We start from the raw sequence: 25,042 nt of genomic DNA, 5'->3' as shown, positions 1-25,042 counted from the left end.
GAATTCGAATAAGCAAAGCATAAGACAAATACCATAGTTTATATAGCTCTCTGCATCTTTCACTTCAGTTTCACGCACTTTCCACAAGAACTGATCAGTGAGAGAGAAAATGGCAGGTGGTGGTGAAGAAAACGTTACCGAGATTGTGATCAACGACGAAGCTCACGACTTTCGCTCGATACTCTCTTCTTCTGAGAGAGACTTTCTTGTCCGCAACAATGGCGATCAGGTACTTTTTGATTCTGTCAACTTTTTTTTTTTTCATTAAATGATTATTGATGGGTGTCTTTTTTTTTTTTTTTTTTAACACCTCTCTGATTTTCTAAGCAAATTGGTTGATGGTGGCATGTGATGTGGCATCTTGGGTTTATTTATCCAACAATGAAAACTGGTTGATGGGACTTTTCTTGTGATTTTCTCGGGAAAATATGATCTGTGAGAGAGGAAGAGAGAAGAGTTTATGTTGGCTTTGATTGCTGGTTTTATTTCCTATGTAATAAGTAATTTAGCTTATAATCAGTTCATGATTTTGATGCGATTCCCTGGTACTTGTCATTTATAATTTAGCGAGCATTGATTTCATACTCTCTTTTTTTCACTTCAAAAAAAAAAAAAAAAAAAAAAAATTGGAATAGTCATTACTATTCCAATTTTTTTTTTTTTTTTTTTTTTGTTAAGAAAAAAATGGGTAGAGGGGGGCGATCAGTGTGGCTTCCCTACTTGGACGTAACCATAGTAGCAACCTATCCGCTCCTGGGTGAGACCTCATACTCCCGGTCCGTGAAAAACTCAATTATTATTCTTTTGGACCGTTTGGGATGGAGATGGGATATAAGGAGCACCAACACACAGCTAGTTACTTAGTTCTTTTATATGCCCTGCAGTGTTTTTAATTAAAAATAGAGTTTATGAGCAAGAACATAACCATGGCTGATTCATGAAATTCTTTTGTGAAGATCTTGGGCTGTATAGTAGACCCCTGTATTTTATAATACTTGCTAAGTTTATTTTTTTGTTCTTTTTACTTGCAAGTAACTTGTATATTTTGGATAAACTAAGGCTGCTAAATAAAATTAAGATTGTGTTTAGGTGAATTTTTTTCCATTAGTAAAGCAATTCAGCTAACAAGTGGAATTGTTTCAGAAAAAATTGTGGTGTTTTTATTTCTTTGGTATATGTCAGTACATCCACATCATATTTCTCAGTTTAGTAGTTCCTGTAGGTCTCTGGTCCCATTGATACATAACTTCATAAAACAATGATGTCTGAAAAAACCTATTAAAAGTTCGATAAGTTTCTATGGAAAGCAAATTTAACAAATGATGAAGCTTTTTAATTGCCAATAGTTTAATTGGGGAGGGGGGTGGGGGAGTTTAAGAAGAAGAGTTGTTAGCTTATTTATCAAAACCAATGATGAACTCAATGGAGCGTAAGTGCTGGATGAACGGTGTTAGAATGATTAATTTGTTAAAATTAATTTAAATATTATGAAACTTGCCTTTTTGATTGTATGTAGTGTTCCATGGACCGTAGTCTAGTATTGTACTAGTACGAATGTTATGGAACGAGTTAAGAGTGAATCATTTCTTGAATTGTGAATTTTGCAGGTTAAAATTGAGAGCTTGAACAGGAAGAAGTTGGCATTGTATTTTTCAGCATCATGGTGTGGCCCCTGTCGCCGATTTACCCCAATTTTAATTGAGGTGTACAATGAACTCTCTTCAAAAGGTGATTTTGAGGTCATTTTTGTCTCGGGTGATGAAGATGAGGAGTCCTTCAAAGGGTACTTCTCCAAGATGCCATGGCTTGCAATCCCATTTTCAGATTCAGAGACACGTGATCGCTTGGATGAATTGTTTCAGGTTAGAGGCATACCTCACTGTGTAATCCTTGATGAAGATGGGAAAGTTTTGAGTGACAATGGAGTTGAGATCATTCAGGAGTATGGAATTGAAGTGTATCCTTTCACACAACAAAAGATCAAAGATTTGAAAGATCAAGAGGAAGCAGCCAGGAAGAATCAGTCCTTGAGATCTATCTTGGTATCCCGCTCACGTGACTTTGTCATTTCATCTGATGGAAAGAAGGTAAATTTTCATGATGTTGCTCATTATTTTGTTCTTTAACATGAAATATAGTAATCCTCTCCCCTAATCTGTATTTATTCTTGATGTACAAGGTGCCTGTCTCTGAACTTGAAGGAAAGACAGTAGGTCTGTATTTCTCATTGTTCTCGTACAAGGCTTGTGATGATTTTACTCCAAAACTTGATGAGGTTTATGAAAAATTGAAAGCAAAGGGAGAGAACTTTGAGATTGTGTTGATACCACTTGAAGAGGATGAGGAATCATTCAATCAAGGCTTCAAAAGCTTGCATTGGTTTGCACTACCTGTCAAGGACAAGAGCTGTCAAAAGCTGGCTCGGTACTTTGAGCTCGCAACCCTCCCCACTTTGGTTATTATAGGGCCAGATGGGAAGACTCTTCAATCCAATGTTGCTGAAGCAATTGACGAACATGGGGTTCTGGCATACCCGTTCACGCCAGAAAGGTTCACAGAGCTTGCTGAGGTGGAGAAGGCAAAACAGGAAGCTCAAACCCTGGAGTCAATTTTGGTTTCAGGAGATCAAGATTTTGTCATTGGAAAAGATGGAGTCAAGGTAACCTAAGATTTATTCAATGTTGCAAACTTTATAATAGCTTATGGATTATGTCAGATAATTTGGTCCAACTGTTGTGATGACAAATGAATTCGTACCTCCCACTAACAGTGGACATATTTGTATTTAGTTCTTGGTTTATATGCAATATTCTATGTGCTATGTAGAGAAGTTTGCATCCTGTTAAAATGAATTTGATCACTTGTTTACCTTTCCAGATTCCAGTAACAGATTTAGTGGGAAAAAACATCCTACTTTACTTCTCAGCACATTGGTGCCCTCCATGTCGCGCCTTTCTACCAAAACTTATGGATGCATACCACAAGATCAAGGCAAAGGATGATGCCTTTGAAGTGATTTTCATCTCTAGTGACAGGGACCAAGCCTCTTTTGATGAATTCTTTTCAGGAATGCCTTGGCTAGCGCTTCCCTTTGGTGATCCTAGGAAGGCATCCTTGAGTCGTACTTTCAAGGTCCATGGCATTCCCCTGCTTGTAGCCGTTGGACCAAGTGGCAAGACTGTCACGAAAGAAGCTCGAGATATTATAATGATTCATGGGGCTGATGCTTATCCTTTTACTGATGAGCGGTTGAAGGAGATTGAGGCACAAATTGAGGAGTTGGCAAAGGGGTGGCCTGAGAAGTTGAAACACAAACTTCATGAGGAGCACGAGCTTGTGCTTGCTCGTCGTAGGATTTATACATGTGATGGGTGTGGTGAGGAGGGAAATGTCTGGTCATATTACTGTGATGAGTGTGACTTTGATCTTCATCCAAAGTGTGCCTTGAAAGAAGAAAAAGGAGCCAATGATGATTCCAAGGAGGAAGAAAATCCCCACGAAGGATGGAACTGCGATGGAGAAACCTGCTTCAAAGTTTAATAATACCGTATCTTAAATTTGAGATCATTTGATCTTTAGTGTCCTTTCCTTTTCCTGAGTTATTTGCTTGTGAATTGTGGTGTAAGTCTTAAGTCTTAAGTTTTTAAGTGTGCTATGTGGTTATAATGGCCTCTCATGTTGAATATAGGGCCAGCCTAAAAGTTATTATGCATACTGATGCAAGTGCTAATGGTTTAAGTTATTAGACTATTCGCAAATCCACGTGTTGCTTGGAAATAAATGAATGTGTAATTATTTTGTAATGTAATATAATGTATCATTTATTTTCTAAAGTTTCTTGAAGATTTTTTTTTTCTCCTTAAAAATTGAACTATTTCTTAAACTATTTTCTATCTCTATCTCTAGTCTCTACTAATATATCATTCTACTATTTTTAGTTTTTTTTTTCGGTTTTTTTGTTTTGGTTTTTTTTTTCTTATAGAAATTTGGGTGTGTATGATTGATATAATTCTTTTTTGAAGTGGTCTATATTCTTCAATCTTTTGTTATAGTGTGTTATGTTTTCCTCTCTTTTTTCTTATTTTTTTTTGGATACAACTAAACTTTTTTTTTTTTAGTTTCAAATTAATTAATGAAATTTCTCATTATTTTAAGGAGATTATCATGATAATCAAACTTCATCATTCCCTTTGACATGAAATATTCAACTGCTACAATTGTATAATTGTAGCTATGCAGCCTAAGAAAAAGAATCCTAAATGTGTGCATTTATATTTTTCAATCAAGTCATTTTAGACATTCAATCAAATCAATTACTTCAAAAAAATGGGGAGTATAATTGTAGCTATGTAGCCTAAGAAAAAGATTCCTAAATGTGTGCATTTTAATTGGCTAATCTTTTGACAAAATGCACTTTATTTGTAATTAGATAGATCTAAAATGGTGTAGTACTTCAAGAAACAAGAGTTCAAGTCAAGTGTTAAAGTCATAAAGATTTGACCAAGAAACAAGTAAAGAAGAGTTGTTCATTAAAGTTCGATAGCAATCTCGACAGAAAAACTTCTATCAAGATTTATTGTTGAAGCTTGACAGAAGCTCAACAGAAGCTGTTTTTGTTGAGATTTACGAAATCAAAATTTCCAAATCTGATTTTCGGCCCATGCTGAAATATTTGTGTAGGGTTTTTTTTCTCACAATCCTAGACATATATAAGGCTTATTTTAAAGGCCGTTGCGCATGCAGAAAGTGGCCTAATTCATTATTCTCTCTGAAGAAGCTACTGTGTCTTTACGCCAAGGGTTTTATGACCAAGGAGCTTCCTAATCTTCATTGTTGATGAATTGAAGAACTTTGCAGCCAACAACCTCTTCAACTTGCTGAAGTTAGTCATCTATTGGGATCTGTGCATCATTAGTTAGTCACGTACTGGGATTCGTGCATTGAACAGAAAGATTGCCGCTACAATACAAGTCCAATTGGGTATTGAGGTAAGGGTTCAACTGTAGGTTGGTATTTCGGGATAGTCCAAAGGGTTTGGTAAGATTCCTTATACTTGTAACCACTTGTGGTTGATAATAGTGGATTTTTTGGAGTGGTGACCTTAAAATCATCCGGTGGGGTTTTGCCTAGGTGGTTTTCCTCATTCGTAAACAAATCACCTGTGTCAATTTTATTTTCCGCTGCATTTAGATAATTTGGTGATTTGTTTGAGCTGCCATGCTATTGCATGAAATTTGATCTAATTAATTAACTTGGGTAATTAATTAATTAATTAATTGCTAGGGGTCAATTCATTTTAACCCAACAAGTGGTATCAGAGCAAGCACACTCTAATTAGGTCTTAATCTTTGTTGTGTGATCCATTAACCCCTGTTTGTCATGGATAGAGGATAGTCTCTTATTATACCTCATTTATTTAATGGCACAAACGATGTATACTGGAAAGTACGCATGAGAGCTTTCTTGCAGTCTTTAGAGAAGAAGGTCTGGCAAGTTGTGGAGATTGGCTGGGTGAAGCCAAAGGAAGCGTCGACTGATTGGATGAGGCCAAGATCAAAGCGGCAAACTTTAACAGCAGAGCATTAAATGCCTTTCAGTGCAGTGACCAATGAGAAGTTTAAGAAAATATCTTCAACTGAAACTGCAAACGATGCATGGACCATCCTCTAGACAACCTATGAAGGGACTAAGGCTATCAAGGATTCAAAACTCCAAAGGCTTATGACTATCTTTGAGGAGATAAAGACGAAGGAGGATGAGATGTTCGATGAGTTCTATGCTAAGCTGAAGCACATAGTAAACTCAGCATTCAATCGTGGTGATCATATTCCTGAGCCCAAAATTGTGAGAAAGGTGCTCAGATCTCTCCCTGAGAGATTTCATGGCAAGATAACAGCTATTGAAGAATTAAAGGACATTGACACCATTCTTTTGATGGAGTTGATTGGTAACTTGCAAACCTATGAATTGGGCTTGACTAGACTTGGGAAAGGAACCAAAAGTAAGAGTATGGCACTGAAGGCCAAAAGTAATGAGACTGATGAGTCTTCAGATGATGAAGATTCCAAGATGAAGTCCTACATCACTAGGCAATTCAAGAAGTTCATGAAGAATGCCAATGTGAAAGGTTTTCATAAGGACCGTAAGCAATCCAGTTCTTCACAATTCAAAAGTCAAGACAGAGGGAAGAAGGATACTAAGGATGGCGGTCAGTATACTGTTCCCTCCGGACCAAAATGCTTCGGATGTCACGATTTTGGACACATGAAACAAGAATGTCCAACATATCTCAAGTCGATTGGGAAAAGCAAGGCTCTTATTGCTACTTTGACTAATACTGAGCTTGAGACTGAGTCAGATGACAATGATAACAAGGGAATCTTGAGTGCTTTCATTGCCACAGTGAATCCTATTAAGCGGATCATAAAAGCCATGGATGAAGAAGAGGACTTGGTGGAATCTAAGTTTAGGAAAATGGATGAACAAGATGATATCCATACAGCCTATGCAAAATTGTACTAGGTTTTTGAAAAGCATAATAAATTGTATAGGCTGGCCACCAAGGTTGATGAAGCCAATCAAACCATTAGAGCACTGAGTTCAAGAACAACTTCTTGGCTGAATGAACCAAGAAGCTTCAAGCATAATTATTCCAAGTTCAAGCTCAATTGGAGAGGACTTCCAGTGCAAAGCTGGAAGAAATGCTAAACCTCCAGAGATCAATTTTTGACAGAATCGACTTAGGGTATGAACTCTCTAACTCTTCTCATATTCCCTCTTCTAGTAGGACTGTTTTTGTCTCACCTGCTAATAATGAAAATCTTTAGAAAATGAAACTGAAACTGAGATAGCTAGTGAGAACAATCTAGACAAAGGCAAATATATTCTAGGAGCACCCCCTAAGATAGAGAAGAAAGAAACTAGAAACACTAAGAGCAATAAGGTTAAAAATAAGAAGTCCCAATGAAAGAAGCCTCATTTCTGTCATCATTGTGGAGCTTTAGGACACACTCGTCCAAATTGCTATAAGTGGTTAGCCACTCAATAGAGCAATAATGTGTTATCATCTGGTGGTCAAGGTCAAATTCCACCATTTTTGGGTCTTCTTGGAGATCTTCTCAAGGCCCTCATGTTCCTTTCGAACTTGAACTATTTCAATTCTTTCCCTTCACCTCCGGATCAGAGGTTCAACTAATGGAAAGGATCTTCCTCAAATTCCAAAGTGTGGAAAGAAAAAGGCTCAAAGTGATTCAGTCACTTTTTTTTTCTCTCTCTCTCTCCCTTTATGTTTTTGCATTACTTAATTGTTTTGCTTTCTTGTTTTTGAGTCAGTCTAGTTCTATGCTTTGTGTGTTTCTACATGTTTTTGTTTGTTTGTTTTTAGTTTTTTTATTTTGTTTTTCATAAAAATAAAAAAAAATTGAAAAAATCAGAAAAATACAAAAATAATGTGTGTTTGTGTATATTGGTACTTGTGTACACTAGATGGATATTGAAGCAAAGTTTTCTAAACTTTGTATCTCTTGTAGTTTAGATAAACATCTCAATGCACAACTAAGCAAGTGAGCATTTTTTGCTCATGTTTGTGATGAGTACAATTAAGATTGTCTCTTATATCTCATACTTATATTACTCTTTTTGACGGGAAGGACTAGAAAATTCTAAGAGAAAGACATAAATAACCATCTCACCACTAAAACCCACCAATCATTTATAACATCTGTGTGCTTTGGCACAGCAAAATTGGGATGTTAAACATACATAATTGGGTATTTTATTTTCTCTCTCTTATATGCCCATGCATGCTATGCTCAAAAAGAAAAATAAGGAAAGAATAAAAGCAAAAAGACCAAAATGCTTTTAATATGGTTGCAAGCGTGTTTCTAGGAGATGTGGGAGTTATAGGATGTACCTCGAAGGTGATAGTCCTCATCAAGCAGTTATGATTGTGTGTGAGTGTATTTGATTTTCTCATATCTCAAATCTTCATAATATGAGACACTTATGCACTCTTGCTATGTTTCACACACAACACAAACTCTTTGCTACTTTTGATACATGTGTAGGTTAATGTGATTTGGTCATCACAAGGAATACATGTGTTAATATATGCTCACTAAATTGTCTTAACTTATTTTTGAAATATAAAATTGGTTAGACTTGTTTAGTGTGTGTGTTTTTGGACCTATGGATGCTATGCTTATATGTTGAGAGATGTTTTGAGAGCTTAATATGTGACTTGGATGTTTGTTTGAGTAGCTTGTATGTTGCATTGATCTCTATGTGTTTTTCCCTTCTTGAAAAACCTTATTTCTTCAAGTTCGACAGCTTCTCAACAGATTCCTTTCTATCGAGCTTTCTTCTTCAGGCCTCGACAGTTTCTCGACAGATTCTCGGTCCATCGAGATTTTTGGGTTTCTTCTTGATAGCTTCTCGACAGCTTCTTCGATCCATCGAGTCAAATTTCTTGTGCTCTTTGTCTGCTTGATAGATTCTCGACAAATCCTCGATCCATCGAGACCATCCTTTAGCCGTTGACAGATTCTCAATAGATCCTCGATAGATTCTCTTCTGTCGAGATTTAGTGCCTGACAAATTCTTGATAGAAATCTTGATCCATCAAGCTGCGTTTTCTATTTAAGGATGAGACGCGGTTTCAGATTTCATTCTCTCCTTTCTTTCTCGATAGATCTCTTTCTTTCTCAACCCAAACTTCTTTCACTCAAATCACTTTACCCACTCAAGATTCGGCTTTGTTCAAGCCTCAATCTCTTGATATGTGTTCTCACTCACTTCTTTTCATGCATTTAATGCATTTTTGACCTAAGTTTTTGGGGGGTTTTTGAAAATTTATGGGTTTGTGAGATTTTTGTGAAATATATAGGTTGGGTTTTGTGAATTTGATCTTATATGACCATGCATTGCATCCTCATTGCATTATAACTATATTCCATGCATTTTAGATGTGTGTGATTGTTTATTGTTGTTGAGTGTTGTTAGGTTTGGATTGGGTTTTACCCATGATGCTTTTAATTTATGCACGTCACATGTTCATGCATTCTTCATGCATACATTCTTTATTTTATTTCCTATTCTAAGCATGTGTTGTGTTTCCTTTTGCTCTCTCTCTCTCTCTCTCTCTCGGATAGACTGCGTTATGGCACCCAAACAACGCAAATCTACTCTGGCTCGGAACCCCCTTCAAGGTTCCAAGTCATCATCTTCTGTTCCATCTCACATCTAGTTTCGTGATGAGAAGGCCAAGAAGGACTTCTCTAAGAACTTCTAGGCCCGTGGCGTTCATCCGAAATGCCAGGTCATTCTGTCGAATTTTGTCGACACTTCTCTCCCCGAAGTCGTTCGGACTCGGGATTGGGCTTCTCTACTTGAGAAACCCTCGAGATGTCCCGTCATGTTTATACAAGAGTTTTACTCCAACATACATGGCATCGATACCTCTATGCCTCTGTTTGTTATTACATTCAGAGGTACACGTATTGTAGTTACTCTGAATCTTATATTCGAGGTACTACATGTCCCTAGGGTAATGCATCTTGACTACCTAACTATGATCGTCTTTGGACTGTGTCCAAAGACTAAAGGAGAGGGAAGGAGAGAGAAGATTTTGTGTTGACCCTATTTGCTGGTTTTATTTTCCTATGTAATAAGTAAATTTAGCTTATAATCAGTTCATGATTTTGATGCAATTCCTTGGTACTTATCATTTATAATTTAACGAGCACTAATTTCATACTCTCTATTTTTTTTTTTTCACTTTTATTTCAAAAAAAAATTATTGGAATAGTATTGGAGAAATTTGGATATTTTATTATTTACTTATTTCTTTTATATACCCTACAGAGCTTAATTATTATTATTATTTTTTTTTTAAGTTTGTGAGCAAGAACTTAACCATGGTTGATCCATGAAATTCTTTTGTGAAGATCTTGGGCTGCATAGTAGACCCCTGTATTTTATAATACTTACTAAGTTTTTTTTTTTTTTTTTTTTTTTTTTTTTTTTTTGAGATAGAAAATGGCAGGTGGTGGCGAAGAAAACGTTATCGAGATTGTGATCAACGACGAAGCTCACGACTTTAGCTCATTACTCTCTCCTTCTGAGAGAGACTTTCTTGTCTACAACAATGGCGATCAGGTACTATTTTATTCTGTCAACTTTTTTTCATTGAGTGATTATTGATGGGTGTCCTTTAAAAAAAAAAAAAAATTTTATTTTTACACCTCTCTGTTTGGCTAAGCAAACTTGTTAGGTTCTAAGGATTTAGGATCTAAATGTTTTAAAACTTCAATATGTAATGTTGGCAAACCATGATCAAAACCTAGAATCTATATTTACGCTGCTCAAAGTATGTTTATTGTGAAGTTGGAATCGAGTAATTGCAAAAAATTACTATTCACTTTCTGCAAGGTTCGATCGATCGAAAATTAGACTTGATCTATCGAAGCTTGTGCAGTTTGTTTTTTCTGTAGAATTTCCAACTCAGCCCAAGCCCATATGACGTGTAGGGTTTTATGTTTTGCCTTAAGTATAAAAGAAAAAACCCTAACCACATTTTTAGGTGGTTGTTTTATACTATGTGTGTGAATCTCTTGTGAGATCTAGATGTGTATGCCTTCATACACACTTAGGGCTATCAAGATCAAGATTGATGTCGAAAGCTTGGTGATCGCTTCAATTGCTGCATAATGAGCTTAAAGAAATACACAAGTAGGAGTACTTCTGGTTGCTGTGAATCCAAGAAAGAAGTAGTTTGTGAACTTGAAGCTATCACATGGTCGTGGTAATAAGTTTTCTACTCAAGGTAGCAATAGGATGTTAGTGGTCTAAGTCGCTATTGTAAAATTTCAATTCTTTCATAGTGGATTTGTTTTACCTTAAGGATAGGTAGGTTAAATCTTTTCTAGGTTTTTTACCAGTTTGGTTTTCCTGGGTTATCATATCGTTGTGTTCTTTATTTTCCGTATTGTTTACATTATATGATTTACTTGTGTTAACATAGATTTGAATAATTTACCTAAGTAATCACTTGGCTAAATAACTAGGTTAATCAACTTGTGTTTTAACGGGTCTAAAAACGTACAAGTGGTATCAGAGCGGGTTAGCTCTAGTATTAAGATCCTTTGATCTAAGAGTTGATTCTTGACCCATGTTGTTATGGAACACGGTCACTCTCTTGTGATCCCACCTCATTTTGATGGGAACAAATATGCCTACTGGAAAGTAAGGATGAAAACATTCTTGAAATCTATTGATGAGAGAGTTTGGAATGTTAAGCACGGATGAGAGAAGCCCATTACTCCAGTTAGTGAGTGGCAAACTTTTGAGAAAGAAGCAGCCGCTTTAAATAGCAAAGCTATGAATGCTGTTTATAATGCTGTTTCTATGGAGGAATTCAAGAGAATCTCTAATGTTGAGGTTGTTCATACTGCTTGGAATATTCTCTAGACTCTGTATGAAGGCACAAAGGCAGTTAAGATTAACAAACTGCAGCAGTTAACTATTAGGTTTGAAAGTATTAGAATGTTTGATGATGAATATTTTAATAAATTCTATGCTAAACTGAATGATATTATTAACTCTGCTTATAATTTGGATGAAATCTATGATCAACCTAAGGTTGTTAGGAAGATACTTAGATCTTTGATTAAGGACTTCAGACCCAAAGTGACTGTCATAACTGAAAGCAAGGATGTGGACTCTATCCCCGTTGATGAACTTGTTGGATCTCTCCAGACCTATGAGTTAGACCTACCCAAGACAAACAAATCCAAATCAATAGCTCTTAAATCAGTTGATGATGTTGATGGGAATGGATTTGATGGGAATTGATTTGATGATGAACTCTCTGCTACGAAGATTGCATATCTTGCCAAGAACTTTAGAAATTTTCTTAGGAAAAACAACAAAAGGGCAAGAGGGAAAAACAATGCTGAACCTAGAAATTTTAGGAGGAATGATCCCACTAAATTAAACAATATTGAAAAACTTAAAGAGAAAGTAGGTTAAACCTCTAATAATTCTATGGGTCAACAATGTTTTAGTTGTCAAGGGTATGGTCATGTGAAATCAGAATGTCCTACATTCTTGAGACTAAAGGGTAAAACTATGGCTGTAACCCTTAGTGATGATGAAGTTTCTGATTATGAGTCTGGTAGTGATGAGGATGGAAAGTTCATTGCTTTCACAGCTACTGCTATAGTTGATGAAAGTGTTGTGGTTGATGAGAACCCTTCTGATGGGGAACTTTCTGAGAATGCTAATTCGCAAGAAGCCTATAATAAGCTTTGCAAGGTTGCTGCAAAGGATGCTATGGATGTTGATTTAGGTTTACAGAAAATTGCTTCTCTTGAACTTGATAAGAAAATTTTGTTCTTGAAATTGTTTGATGCTAATGAATTGCTTGATAAGGTGAAGACTGAAAACATGTTGTTGCTTGATAAAGTTAAGAATTTGGAACTTGAACTATCTGTTGTGAGAGAACAAATAAATAGGATTGTTAGTTCTAAACTTGAACACATGTTGAGTATTCAGAAGTCTCCCTTAGGCAAAACTAGTCTAGGTTTTGAAGATAACATCTACGTTCCTAAGACTTATTCCATAAATTTTGTTTCTTCTTCTGAGCCCCCTGTGAGTGAGATTGTCAAACCAGTAGAAGTTACACCTCCTAGGAAGAGGGTTGATCTTAAAGAGTCTAAGTCTAAGAATTTCACCCTTCCTAAGGATAAGTTTCATGATAGACCTACATGAGTTTATCATTTTTGTGGAAAGTCTGGGCACATTCGTCCAAACTGTTTCAAGTTGCAAGCTGCTAAGCGAGCAAATAAGCCAAAAGTACCTGTGCCTCAAGCACAAGATCCCATGGTACTTATTGGTGAGTTGGTAAAGGTTTTAAACCTTTATTCCAATCTTGAAGTTGCTCATCATTCCAATATGAATAATAACTCCAATGCAAATGTTGCATCTAAAAAGTTTTGGATGCAAAAGGCTCGATCTAATTGAGTCTTTCTGACATGGTCCTTGTACTTCATCTCTCTATTCTTTGTGACCATTCTTCTTTGTTGTTTTTGTTTTTCTTGTTTCTAGGATTTGCATTGCATAACATTGATGCATTTCATGCTAGGTTGTTTTTGTTATTATTTTCAAAAATAAAAAATAAAAAATAAAAAAAAGGAAAAGGAAAGAAAAATGTGTTTTGAATTATTTTTCTTGGATTTGAAATCAAGGTTGGCCATATTATCTTTACATAACATGCTTATGTACCTTGTTTAGCTTGGATAAGCTTATTTTATTGCACTTTACTAGTTTGAGTTTTGTAATGCATGTTGTATGGGAGTCGTTTATAGTTTTTGATCACATGATCTTGATCTTGATCTTGAAGTCACATGCTTTTGATTATAAGAACTAAAAAATCCTAAGAGAAATGCATAAATAACCATCTCACCATTGTTTACTAGCCAATCATGAACACCTTAGTACATATCATATGATTTTGTTCTCGAGAAAGTGTAGCACATGCATAAAAAAGAACATAAGGTGTAGCCTCGTCTTATATTAAAATTCAAATCAAATAAAATTGGTGTGTCTATCTTAATAAGTTTCAAATCAAATAAAATTGGTGTGTACATTATGAGGCAAATCAAAAAACTTACATGATTGCAAGCTTGTTTTCTAGGAGATGTGAGAGTTATATGATGTAACTCTTTAGGTGATAGTCATTTTCAAACTTATGTGATGAATTTTGTAGAAATTGTGATTGATCACTATTTACTTATCACCTCACATGTATCACAAGTTACTCTAGTTGCACACACTACACAGGTTATTCTTCGCTAAACTTAGTACATGATATTGTGTGTGATTTTGTTATGGTCATCCAAGATTAAAAGTTCCTTGATTTTAATACAAAATGTGTTAAAGTTTGAGATTTTAGGACAAATTGATTGAAAATCTTATTTTTGGAAGGTCTGGGTTAAATTCAAGGGTTTTTGAAAAACTTTTCATCTCGTACTCATGCATTATATTCATAAAATATTGTTCTTTGAGAAGTTTCTGCATTAAAATGCTATGTTTTTCAAAAAATTGTTTTTTCTAGATTTTCGATCAATCGAACCTGTTGCTTGACCGATCGAAATTGCAATAAAAAACTTGGTTTAAATCTGCCTGGCTCGATCGCTTCTCGATTGATGTTGGATCGATCAAATGTGATTTTCAATCGATCGAATCTAATTTTCGACCAATTGAAAATCATTCAGAGAGTTTTTAAAAATAAGCTTTCTCACGTGTTCTTCACTATTTCAAACTTTTCAAAAAGCTATTCTCTCTCTCTCTCTCTCTCAGATCGATCCAGATTCAAGTCCACTTTTTGTCATTTTCCTCCCAAATTTTTCTCAAGGTTTTTGTCCTATAGTGCCGGTAAGACCTTTATACCCTTTCCTTTTTAGTTTATTCACTCTTTTCATGCATTTTTAGGGAAATTTTCGGACCTATAGGAATTTGGGTTTTTGATTTTTGAGTTGGTTTCTGTCCAAATTAATTCATGGGTTTTTGTCTCTAGATGCTATTAACTTGATTCTCATGCTTTAATTTGATTAAAATTGTGTTTTGGGACAAATTTGAAATTCTAGGGCTTGAAAATATACAAATTTGGGGATTCTATCCAATTGAACTTAATTTGGTAAAATTAACTTATAAAATTGATTGATTATGTCATTATATGATGATTTTTATCTCATGTAATGATTAATTACTCAATTTGGTTAAATTTGTGAAAGTGGGTTTTCAAAATTTGGGGTTATTGTTATAAACTCTATGTTCAAGTCAATTCTTGGTTTTTAATGTATAATTGGACTATTCTCACTACATTAGAGCATGCATCATGTGTTTATTATGTTCATGCATCATATAGAGTGATATTTTCAATTGTTGTTTTTCTCTCTAACCTTGTTTGATGCAGTTTACCTTTGGGTTTTCTTTGTTTTTTTTTTTTCTTTCGTCTCTTTTCTGTCTATCCTTTCCAACCTTAGCATCATGGTTAGGAAGACTAGAGCCCATAGGACATCCTCCTCCTTTTCTACTCCAGCCTTTAACAGTGATAGGTTTCGAACTAAGAAAAACCAAGAAACTTATGAGAAGCTGAACATCTTTAGATCTGTTTGGGCTAAGAGGAAGGTAGTGTTAGATGAGCTTGATCCGGAAATTAGGAGAAACTTTGAGCGTAGGGGTTGGCTTACTTTGTTAGATATTTCTCATCCTCCTCTGGCTACCTTGATTAGAGAGTTCTACTCGAACCTCTCTGTCCACTTCAATGATTCCAACACTCAATTTATGAAGAGTTGGATACGGGGTGAGGAGTACATCATTACTCCTTTGGTAGTGGCCTCTGCTCTTAGGGTGCCTAAGGTACAACATCCTGTGTACCCTTATGATAAGACCCTTTGTCTTGATGACATTATGTCATATCTTACCGGTACTTCCATTCAGTGGGGTACTGATCCTCAGATTACCTTTCATGAGTTGACCAAGATTCATTACTTGTTTTTTTGGATTTCTTGTCATTCCATCTGACCCATCTCTCACTTGCACACCATTCCTATTGAGAGATGTGCATTTTTGTATGCCCTTGTCACTGATGCTTCTATTTCTTTTCCCTCTCTATTTATTAGCTCTTTAGTTGAGGTTTATAGGAGTAGCTCGAGAGCTCATGGTCTTTTCTTCCTTGTTTTCATACATCAAATTTTGTTACATCTAGGTTTAGACGAGTTTCTTGCATCTAAGCTTGTACACATTATCTCCCATAGGTGCCACCTTCCTTTGGTAGAGAGCTGCTCGGATGAGAGCTAGCTCTAAACGCCCACGTGTAGAGTCTTCTTTGGGTGTTGCACCTCCTCCTCCTCCTTTTTCAAGTGATCTCACAGCTGAGGAGTATGTTAATCCGACGGCCGCTATTAATCCTCCACCTTCGACTTCGGGTGAGTCTAGCATTCGGAGTATGTTAGACACTGTCATGACCGTTCAGGCGACTCATGGTCAGCTTTTGGTGAATGTACTCACGGAGCTTCAGGCCCTATGTGCGGATTTGGCGAGCATTAGACGGTCACCTTCACCACCTCCTTTTGATGATGAGTCTTGATTGCCCTTTGGCAATTTGTCACAAAAAGGGGGAGTACATATGGATGGAGATAGGGGGAGATTTTGAGATTTTGGAGCTTTGAAGCTTTAGATTGTATCTATGTGCTTCATCTTGTATTTATTTTTTGGCTCATGATGTATTTATCTTGATGTATTTATTTTTATGTGATGTATATGTTAGGGGGAGAAATTATGCCTTTATTTCTGTTTCTTATTTCACATTGTGCTACATTGACTATTGATTTATATTATGAGGTTATTCAAGATATATGTTTTTTATTTTATGTTTGAAAATTCAAATAGTGTGTAAAATACCAATGAACGTTTAGACCCCCAAATATAAAATTACCAACACAAGCTTATAATCAAACAATATATGTGCGAAAAATGAACTATAAGCTATAACTAAATTGGTAACACACTCTAAACCATAATTAATAACCAACACAGCAGTAATTAAAAGGTAAAGAGAGAGGGAAGAAAGATGCAAATACAAAGATAACACGGCGATGTGTTATCGAAGAGGAAACTGAAGTACTTGGCGTAAAACCTCTCCATCATCTTCCAAGCGATCAATAATCCACTAGAGAATGAAGTTGGGATACATGAATAGCAGAAGACCCTACAAACCTAATCTACCCGGTGCACCTAAGCCCCCCAAGCTTCTTGCTCCAACAGGGTTACACCGCCGAACCTTGTCTTCTCTAGCTTATCGGATCCTGCAATCGCCCATTGCATCAACCAAAATGAATTGGTCCCTTCTGAACTGCTTCAAAAGCACCAAAATGCCTCCTCACAGATATAGGTATGGTGAGATAAGGATTTGGCTAAATGTACCTCTCAAGGATATGTCAATGGAGAGGGTGAGAGTAGAGGAATTTGGAGAATCAAAGGATGAAGATTGTGGATAAGTCAATCTTGTTTTTCTCTAGGGTTTCTCTCTCAAAATTCTCTCTGAAAACTCTCTACATTTCGTGGGTATAAGGGTATTTATAGTAGGGTGTATGAGGAATGCAAAAAGTCAGGTTTCTAACAAACAGGCATTCTAGCAACTTGACCTCGTGGCTAGAACGAGTCACGAGTTTGAGTTGCGAGCTAACTGCCTAGCCAAACTGGAAGTTTTGTCTTATAATGCTCTAGTTGTCGTGACCCTTCAGCTCCTCCTGCATACTCTACACGTGTGCCATTCTAGCGAGACTCCCTTGAATTGCACACTTCTGAGATTTCTTCACACTCTCTCACACACTACCCTTATATAATTCCTACCTAAATACAAGGTATCTAATTGCTAAATTACAAGCAAATTTGGTATGGAATAAAGCCAATACATGATTAAATAAATTCAACCTTACAATGTTGTGTGAAATCAAGAATTTATTTTGTTTTACTTGTATTTTCCACACATACATTTATGTGTTTGTTTAGTGTTTCAAGAATATACAAGTTGATTCAATCGTGCTGCTGTCTATACTTGCAACTGATAGATAGTAGTTAGGTTGAATTGTTTTTGGTTGGGCAATTTTATTGTAATGGGCTATTTTGGTAACTTTGAGCATTTTGTTTTATTATGTGTTTTGTCACAGATTGCCAAAGGGAGAGTTTGTTAGGTTCTAAGGATATAGGATCTAAATGTTTTAGAACTTCAATATGTAATATTGGCAAACCATGATCAAAACCTAGAGTTTAGATTTAGGCTGCTCAAAGTATGTTTATTATGAACTTGGAATCGAGTTGGTGCAAAAAATTACTATTCACTTACTGCAAGGTTTGATCGATCGAAAATTTGACTCGATCGATCGAAGCTCGTGCAGATTGTTTTTTCTGTAGAATTTCCAACTTAGCCCAAGACCATATGACGTGTAGAGTTTTATGTTTTGCCTTAAGTATAAAAGGAAAAACCCTAGCCACGTTTTTAGGTGGTTGTTTTATGCTGTGTATGTGAATCTCTTGTGAGATCTAGAGGTGTTTGCCTTCATACATACTTAGGGTTATCAAGATTAAGATTGATGTCGAGAGCTTGGTGATCGCTTTAGTTGCTACATAATGAGCTTAAAGAAATTCACAAGTGGGAGTATTTGTGGTTGCTGTGAATCCAAGAAAGAAGTAGTCTGTGGACTCAGAACTGTCACGTGGTCGTGATAATAAGTTTTCTACACGAGGTAGCAATAGGATATTAGTGGTCTAAGTCGCTATTGTAAAAATTCAATTCTTTCATAGTGAATCTGTTTTATCTTGAGGATGGGTAGGCTAAATCATCCCCAGATTTTTTACCAGTTTGGTTTTCCTAGGTTATCATATCGTTGTATTCTTTATTTTCTGCATTGTGTACATGATATGATTTACTTGTGTTAACCTAGATTTGAATAATTTACCTAAGCAATCACTTGACTAAATAACTAGGTTAATCAACTTGTGTTTTAAGGGGTCTAAAAACATACAAAACTGTTTGATTCGCTTGTGATGTGGACATTTGGGTTCATTCATCCAACAAAGAGAATTGGTTGATGGGACTTTTCTTGTGATTTTCTGGGGAAAATATGATCAGTGAGAGAGGGAAGGAGAGAGAAGAGTTTATGTTGACCCTATTTGCTGGTTTTATTTTCCTATGCAATAAGTAAATTTAGCTTATAATCAGTTCATGATTTTGATGCAATTCCTTGTTATTTATCATTTATAATTTAATGAGCACTGATTTCATACTCTCTATTTTTTTGTTCACTTTAATTTCAAAAAAAAAAAAAAATATTGGAATAGTATTGGAGAAATTTGGATATTTTTTTATTTACTTAGTTCTTTTATATACCCTGTAGAGCTTAAATTATTATTATTTTTTTTTAAATTTTGTGAGCAAGAGCTTAACCATGGCTGATCCATGAAATTCTTTTATGAAGATCTTGGGCTGCATAGTAGACCCCTATATTTTATAATACTTACTAAGTTTTTTTTTTTTTTTTTTTTTTTTTGAGATAGAAAATCGCAGGTGGTGGTGAAGAAAACGTTACCGAGATTGTGATCGACGACGAAGCTCACGACTTTAGCTCGCTACTCTCTTCTTCTGAGAGAGACTTTCTTGTCTGCAACAATGGCGATCAGGTACTATTTTATTCTGTCAACTTTTTTTTCATTGAGTGATTATTGATGGGTGTCCTTTAAAAAAAAAAAAAAAAGTATTTTTACACCTCTCTGTTTGGCTAAGCAAACTATTTGATGGGCATGTGATGTTGACATTTGGGTTTATTCATCCAACAAAGAGAATTGGTTAATGAGACTTTTCTTGTGATTTTCTCGGGAAAATATGATCTGTGAGAGAGGGAAGGAGAGAGAAGAGTTTATGTTGACCCTATTTGTTGGTCTTATTTTCCTATGTAATAAGTAAATTTAGCTTATAATCACACTACAAAAAAAGAGGGCCATAGCCGCATTTGAAAAACGCAGCTATAGCCCATAAAAACGCAACTATAGGCTATAGCTGCGTTTTTATAGCCGCGTTTCCAAACACGGCTTATGCGGTGAGGCTATAGACCCCTGCGGGGACCTAAAAACGCTGCTCTAGATGGTTCTATAGCCGCGTTTATTTTGCCCTATAGCTGCGTTTTATAGAAAACGCGACTATAGGACCGGTTTGGGCTGCATTTCAAACGCGGCTATAGCCTATACCTATAGCTGCATTTTTAAAACGCGGCTGTAAGCTTAGACCTGTAGCTGTGTTTTTTAAAACACGGCTATAGACCATCTTTGGGCTGCATTTAGAAACGCGGCTAATAGGTCCTTTTTTTTTTTTTTTTTTCCTACTAAATACAATTCTTGCCCAAATAATTTACAATTTTGTAAGCACTCAACAATTGCCAAAACCCAACAAGTTCCCAACCAATTACTAGCAAACAAAACAAAACAAGTTCAACAATTACATTTTTTGCAAATGTGATGGAGAATCACTGTCCATGGCATTCCACAAAATACGCAGAACAAAACAATGAAATATCATTTCAAGATACATGCTGAAATGAGTAGCATCCTATGGAGATAGAATATCTACAGTAAACTACCTTGCAGAAATTCAGTAACTCACAAATATCCAATCTTCAGCTCATGGATTTCTAAGAGCTACCAACCGCTTCTCAAGCTCATCAACTCCCGAAGTGCATGGGCCAAAATTCCATGGTTGATAAAAACAGGAAAGAGTAGAGAATTTTATTTTATTTTTTGAATAGCAAGGAAAGAGTAGAGAAAATGAACACAGTTCTGGATTTGCAAATGAAATTCCCCGTCCGCCCACCTAGGGGGTGGGGGGTTGGTAAAATAAAGATACAATTTATTGCATAAAACTAATAGACAATTATTTTGGTAGACATGCAATGCACCTCGCCCAACAATCAAAAATATATAGTCTATAAGAAAACGAACAAACAAGTGCTTTAGAACAACACATTAACATCAATTAATTTAGTAATAAACCTAAACAGCATATCATCCCAAGACATACACATTTTTCAATAGAAAATTGCTAAATCAGGTAAGTAATTGAATCACAAAATCCAGCTAGTGATTCTCCAGTCAATTGACTCTGACAGTGATAATTAAAACACATAAATGTTGCCATGTCATGAAATAAGTGCTGTAGAGAAAATAAATTAAATAAATAAAAGTTGTTGTAAAAGTGACACAATATTGAAGCACCCCAACCCGGACTACCTGTCTCTTCACTATTAGTCATCCTAAAGATTTCTCTCCACCTACAAACACAATAATCCAAGTCTGAGACACAAAATCACTAGCTAGATTACTTATTTAAAATAAAAAATAAAAATAAAAAAAATCACTAGCTAAATGAAAAAGTAAATATTTGCAAAAATACAAAGCTTGCCTTGATATTCAAGATATTAATCTGACCCCCAGAACTAGAAGCCACTAGCTAAATCGTTTGCCTAGCAACAAACAACAGTGGTAACAACTCTGAGAAGAGATTTTCGCGAGCACTGATTTTGATGCAATTCCTTGGTACTTATCATTTATAATTTAACGAGCACTGATTTCGTACTCTATTTTTTTTTTTTCACTTTTATTTCAAAAAATATATATTGGAATAGTATTGGAGAAATATGGATTTTATTTATTTATTTACTTAGTTCTTTTATATACCCTGCAGAGCTTAAATTTTTTTTTTTTTTTTTTTTTTTTTTTTTTTTTTTTTTTTTTTTTTTTTTAAGTTTGTGAGTAAGAACTTAACCATGGCTGATCCATGAAATTCTTTTGTGAAGATCTTGGGCTGCATAGTAGACCCCTGTATTTTATAGTACTTACTAAGGTTTTTTTTTTTTTTTTTTTTTTTTTTTTTTTTTTTTTTTCCTTTTTAATTGCAAGTAATTTGAATATTTTGGATAAACTAAGGCTGCTCAATAAAATTAAGACTGTATTTAGGTGAAAAATTTTCCATTAGTAAAGCTATTAAGCTAACAAGTGGCAATTTTCAGAAAAAAAATTGTGGCGTTTTTATTTATTTGGTATATGTCGGTACATCCACATCACATTTTTCAGTTTAGTACTTACTGTATGTCTCTGGTGCCATTGATAAATAACTTTATAAAACAATGATGTCTGAAAAAACATATTAAAAGTTCGATAAGTTTCTATGGCAAGCAAATTTAACAAATGATGAAGCTTTTTAATTGCCAATAGGTAAACTGGGGAGGGGGGTGGGGGAGTTTAAGAAGAAGAGTTGTTAGCTTATTTATCAAAACTAATGATGAACTCAGTGGAGTGTAAGTGGCTGGATGTATGGTGTTAGAATGATTAATTTGTTAAAATTAATTAAAATATCATTTAAACTTGCCTTTTTGATTGTATGAAGTGTTCCATGGACCGTAGTCAAGTATTGTACTAGTATGAATATTAGGGAACGAGTTAAGAGAAAATCATTTCTTGAATTGTGAATTTGCAGGTTAAAATTGAGACCCTGAAGGGGAAGAAGTTGGCATTGTATTTTTCAGCATCATGGTGTGGCCCCTGTCGCCGATTCACCCCAACGTTAATTGAGGTGTACAATGAACTCTCTTCAAAAGGTGATTTTGAGGTCATTTTTGTCTCGGGTTATGAAGATGAGGAGTCCTTCAAAGGGTACTTCTCCAAGATGCCATGGCTTGCAATCCCATTTTCAGATTCAGAGACACGTGATCGCTTGGATGAATTGTTTCAGGTTAGAGGCATACCTCACTGTGTAATCCTTGATGAAGATGGGAAAGTTGTGAGTGACAATGGAGTTGAGATCATTCAGGAGTATGGAATTGAAGTGTATCCTTTCACACAACAAAAGATCAAAGATTTGAAAGATCAAGAGGAAGCAGCCAGGAAGAATCAGTCCTTGAGATCTATCTTGGTATCCCGCTCACGTGACTTTGTCATTTCATCTGATGGAAAGAAGGTAAATTTTCATGATGTTGCTCGTTATTTTGTTCGTTAACATGAAATATAGTATTCCTCTCCCCTAATCTGTATTTATTCTTGATGTACAAGGTGCCTGTCTCTGAACTTGAAGGAAAGACAGTAGGTCTGTATTTCTCATTGTTCTCGTACCAGGCTTGTGATGATTTTACTCCAAAACTTGATGAGGTTTATGAAAAATTGAAAGCAAAGGGAGAGAACTTTGAGATTGTGTTGATACCACTTGAAGAAGATGAGGAATCATTCAATCAAGGCTTCAAAAGCTTGCATTGGTTTGCACTACCTGTCAAGGACAAGAGCTGTCAAAAGCTGGCTCGGTACTTTGAGCTCGCAACCCTCCCCACTTTGGTTATTATAGGGCCAGATGGGAAGACTCTTCAATCCAATGTTGCTGAAGCAATTGACGAACATGGGGTTCTGGCATACCCGTTCACGCCAGAAAGGTTCACAGAGCTTGCTGAGGTGGAGAAGGCAAAACAGGAAGCTCAAACCCTGGAGTCAATTTTGGTTTCAGGAGATCAAGATTTTGTCATTGGAAAAGATGGAGTCAAGGTAACCTAAGATTTATTCAATGCTGCAAACTTTATAGTAGCTTATGGATTATGTCAGATAATTTGGTCCAACTGTTGTGATGACGAATGAATTCGTACCTCCCACTAACAGTGGAAATATTTGTATTTAGTTCTTGGTTTATATGCGATATTCTATGTGCTATGTAGAGAAGTTTGCATCCTGTTAAAATGAATTTGATCACTTGTTTTCCTTTCCAGATTCCAGTAACAGATTTAGTGGGAAAGAACATCCTACTTTACTTCTCAGCACATTGGTGCCCTCCATGTCGCGCCTTTCTACCAAAACTTATGGATGCATACCACAAGATCAAAGCAAAGGATGACGCCTTTGAAGTGATTTTCATCTCTTATGACTGGGACCAAGCCTCTTTTGATGAATTCTTTTCAGGAATGCCATGGCTAGCGCTTCCCTTTGGTGATCCTAGGAAGGCATCCTTGAGTCGCACTTTCAAGGTCTGTGGCATTCCCCTGCTTGTAGCCATTGGACCAAGTGGCAAGACTGTCACAAAAGAAGCTCGAGATATTATAATGATTCATGGGGCTGATGCTTATCCTTTTACTGATGAGCGGTTGAAGGAGATTGAGGCAGAAATTGAGGAGTTGGCAAAGGGGTGGCCTGAGAAGTTGAAACACAAACTCCATGAGGAGCATGAGCTTGTGCTTGCTCGTCGTAGGGTTTATAATTGTGATGGGTGTGATGAGGAGGGACATGTCTGGTCATATTACTGTGATAAGTGTGACTTTGATCTTCATCCAAAGTGTGCCTTGAAAGAAGACAAAGGAGCCAATGATGATTCCAAGGAGGAAGAAAATCCCCACGAAGGATGGAACTGCGATGGAGAAACCTGCGTCAAAGTTTAATAATACCGTATCTTAAATTTGAAATCATTTGATCTTTATTGTCCTTTCCTTTTCTTGTGTCATTTGTTTGTGAATTGCGATGCAAGTCTTAAGTCTTTAGTTTTTAAGTGTGCTGTTGTGGTTATAATGGCCTCTCATGTTGAATATGGTGCCAGCCTAAAAGTTATTATGCATACTGAAGCTAGTGCTAATGGTTTAAGTTATTAGACTATTCGCAAATCCACATGTTGCTTGGAAATAAATGAATATATAATTATTTTGTAATGTGATATAATGTATTATTTATTTTCTAAAATTTCTTAAAGAATTCTTTGTTCTCCTTAAAAATTGAACTATTTCTTAAACTATACAAACAAAAACCTTTAAAGAATGAGAGATTATTACCCGAAGCAAATACGTGTTGGCCCAATTTCTAAAATGGGATGCTCAATTTATTCGTAATCTTCATCTCAATTGAACATAGATCATAATTTTCTCAAACACCTGAAAAATGTATTGATTTGTAAACACAAATTGACTAATTGAATTGTAATGATTCATTTCTAATTATTTTCAGCCTCCTTGAAGCTTCCAATATGCATAATACATCCTCTATGGAAAAATGCACTTACTATTATATCCTTATTAATCTGTCAATATGATTATCTTCTCAAAAATTTAAAATATACACCCAAAGAAGTCATACCTCGAAAATGTACTTTTCTGAACCTTCAATCCAAGTGACACAAATGCATCAACAATTATTTAAGATTTAATCCTATAATTAGCATGCATTCATATATATGAAAGCTATGAATCAGTGCTTTACTAAAATAGCAAACTATCAATATCATATCCAGTATTGTTTATTTGTAAGAAAGACAAACAATTTAATAAATAAATAAATAAATAAACAGTAAAATTGGAATATGGGATGGGAGAGTAAGAATTTCTATTAGACTCAGAATGTGCAATAGTGTAAGTGTCCAATCGTATTATACTCAAATGTAAAAATTGCCTACTCACTATCCATTTATATGAGG

The 25,042-nt window shown here is 35.6% G+C and overlaps 2 protein-coding genes across 2 annotated transcripts; both read left to right on the top strand.

The window, feature by feature from the left end:
• LOC126718493 (probable nucleoredoxin 1) lies at nucleotides 1-3,833 on the top strand. Its single transcript, XM_050420718.1, has 4 exons — nucleotides 1-229; nucleotides 1,608-2,087; nucleotides 2,180-2,659; nucleotides 2,878-3,833. The coding sequence occupies exons 1-4, from the start codon at nucleotides 110-112 to the stop codon at nucleotides 3,538-3,540; spliced, it is 1,743 nt and encodes a 580-aa protein (XP_050276675.1). The 5' UTR covers nucleotides 1-109; the 3' UTR covers nucleotides 3,541-3,833.
• Nucleotides 23-24,280, top strand: LOC126718494 (probable nucleoredoxin 1). The gene is made up of 5 exons (XM_050420719.1): nucleotides 23-122; nucleotides 19,142-19,242; nucleotides 22,088-22,567; nucleotides 22,660-23,139; nucleotides 23,358-24,280. Exons 1-5 carry the CDS (start codon nucleotides 110-112, stop codon nucleotides 24,018-24,020), a joined length of 1,737 nt encoding a protein of 578 aa, XP_050276676.1. The 5' UTR covers nucleotides 23-109; the 3' UTR covers nucleotides 24,021-24,280.
• The last annotated feature ends 762 nt before the right edge of the window (nucleotides 24,281-25,042 follow it).

This window comes from Quercus robur, chromosome 3 (assembly GCF_932294415.1).
Source record: "Quercus robur chromosome 3, dhQueRobu3.1, whole genome shotgun sequence".
In the NCBI taxonomy this organism is placed as follows: Eukaryota; Viridiplantae; Streptophyta; class Magnoliopsida; order Fagales; family Fagaceae; genus Quercus; species Quercus robur.
Note: the sequence above shows the minus strand (reverse complement) of the source record. Positions and strands in the feature narration are given on the sequence as shown.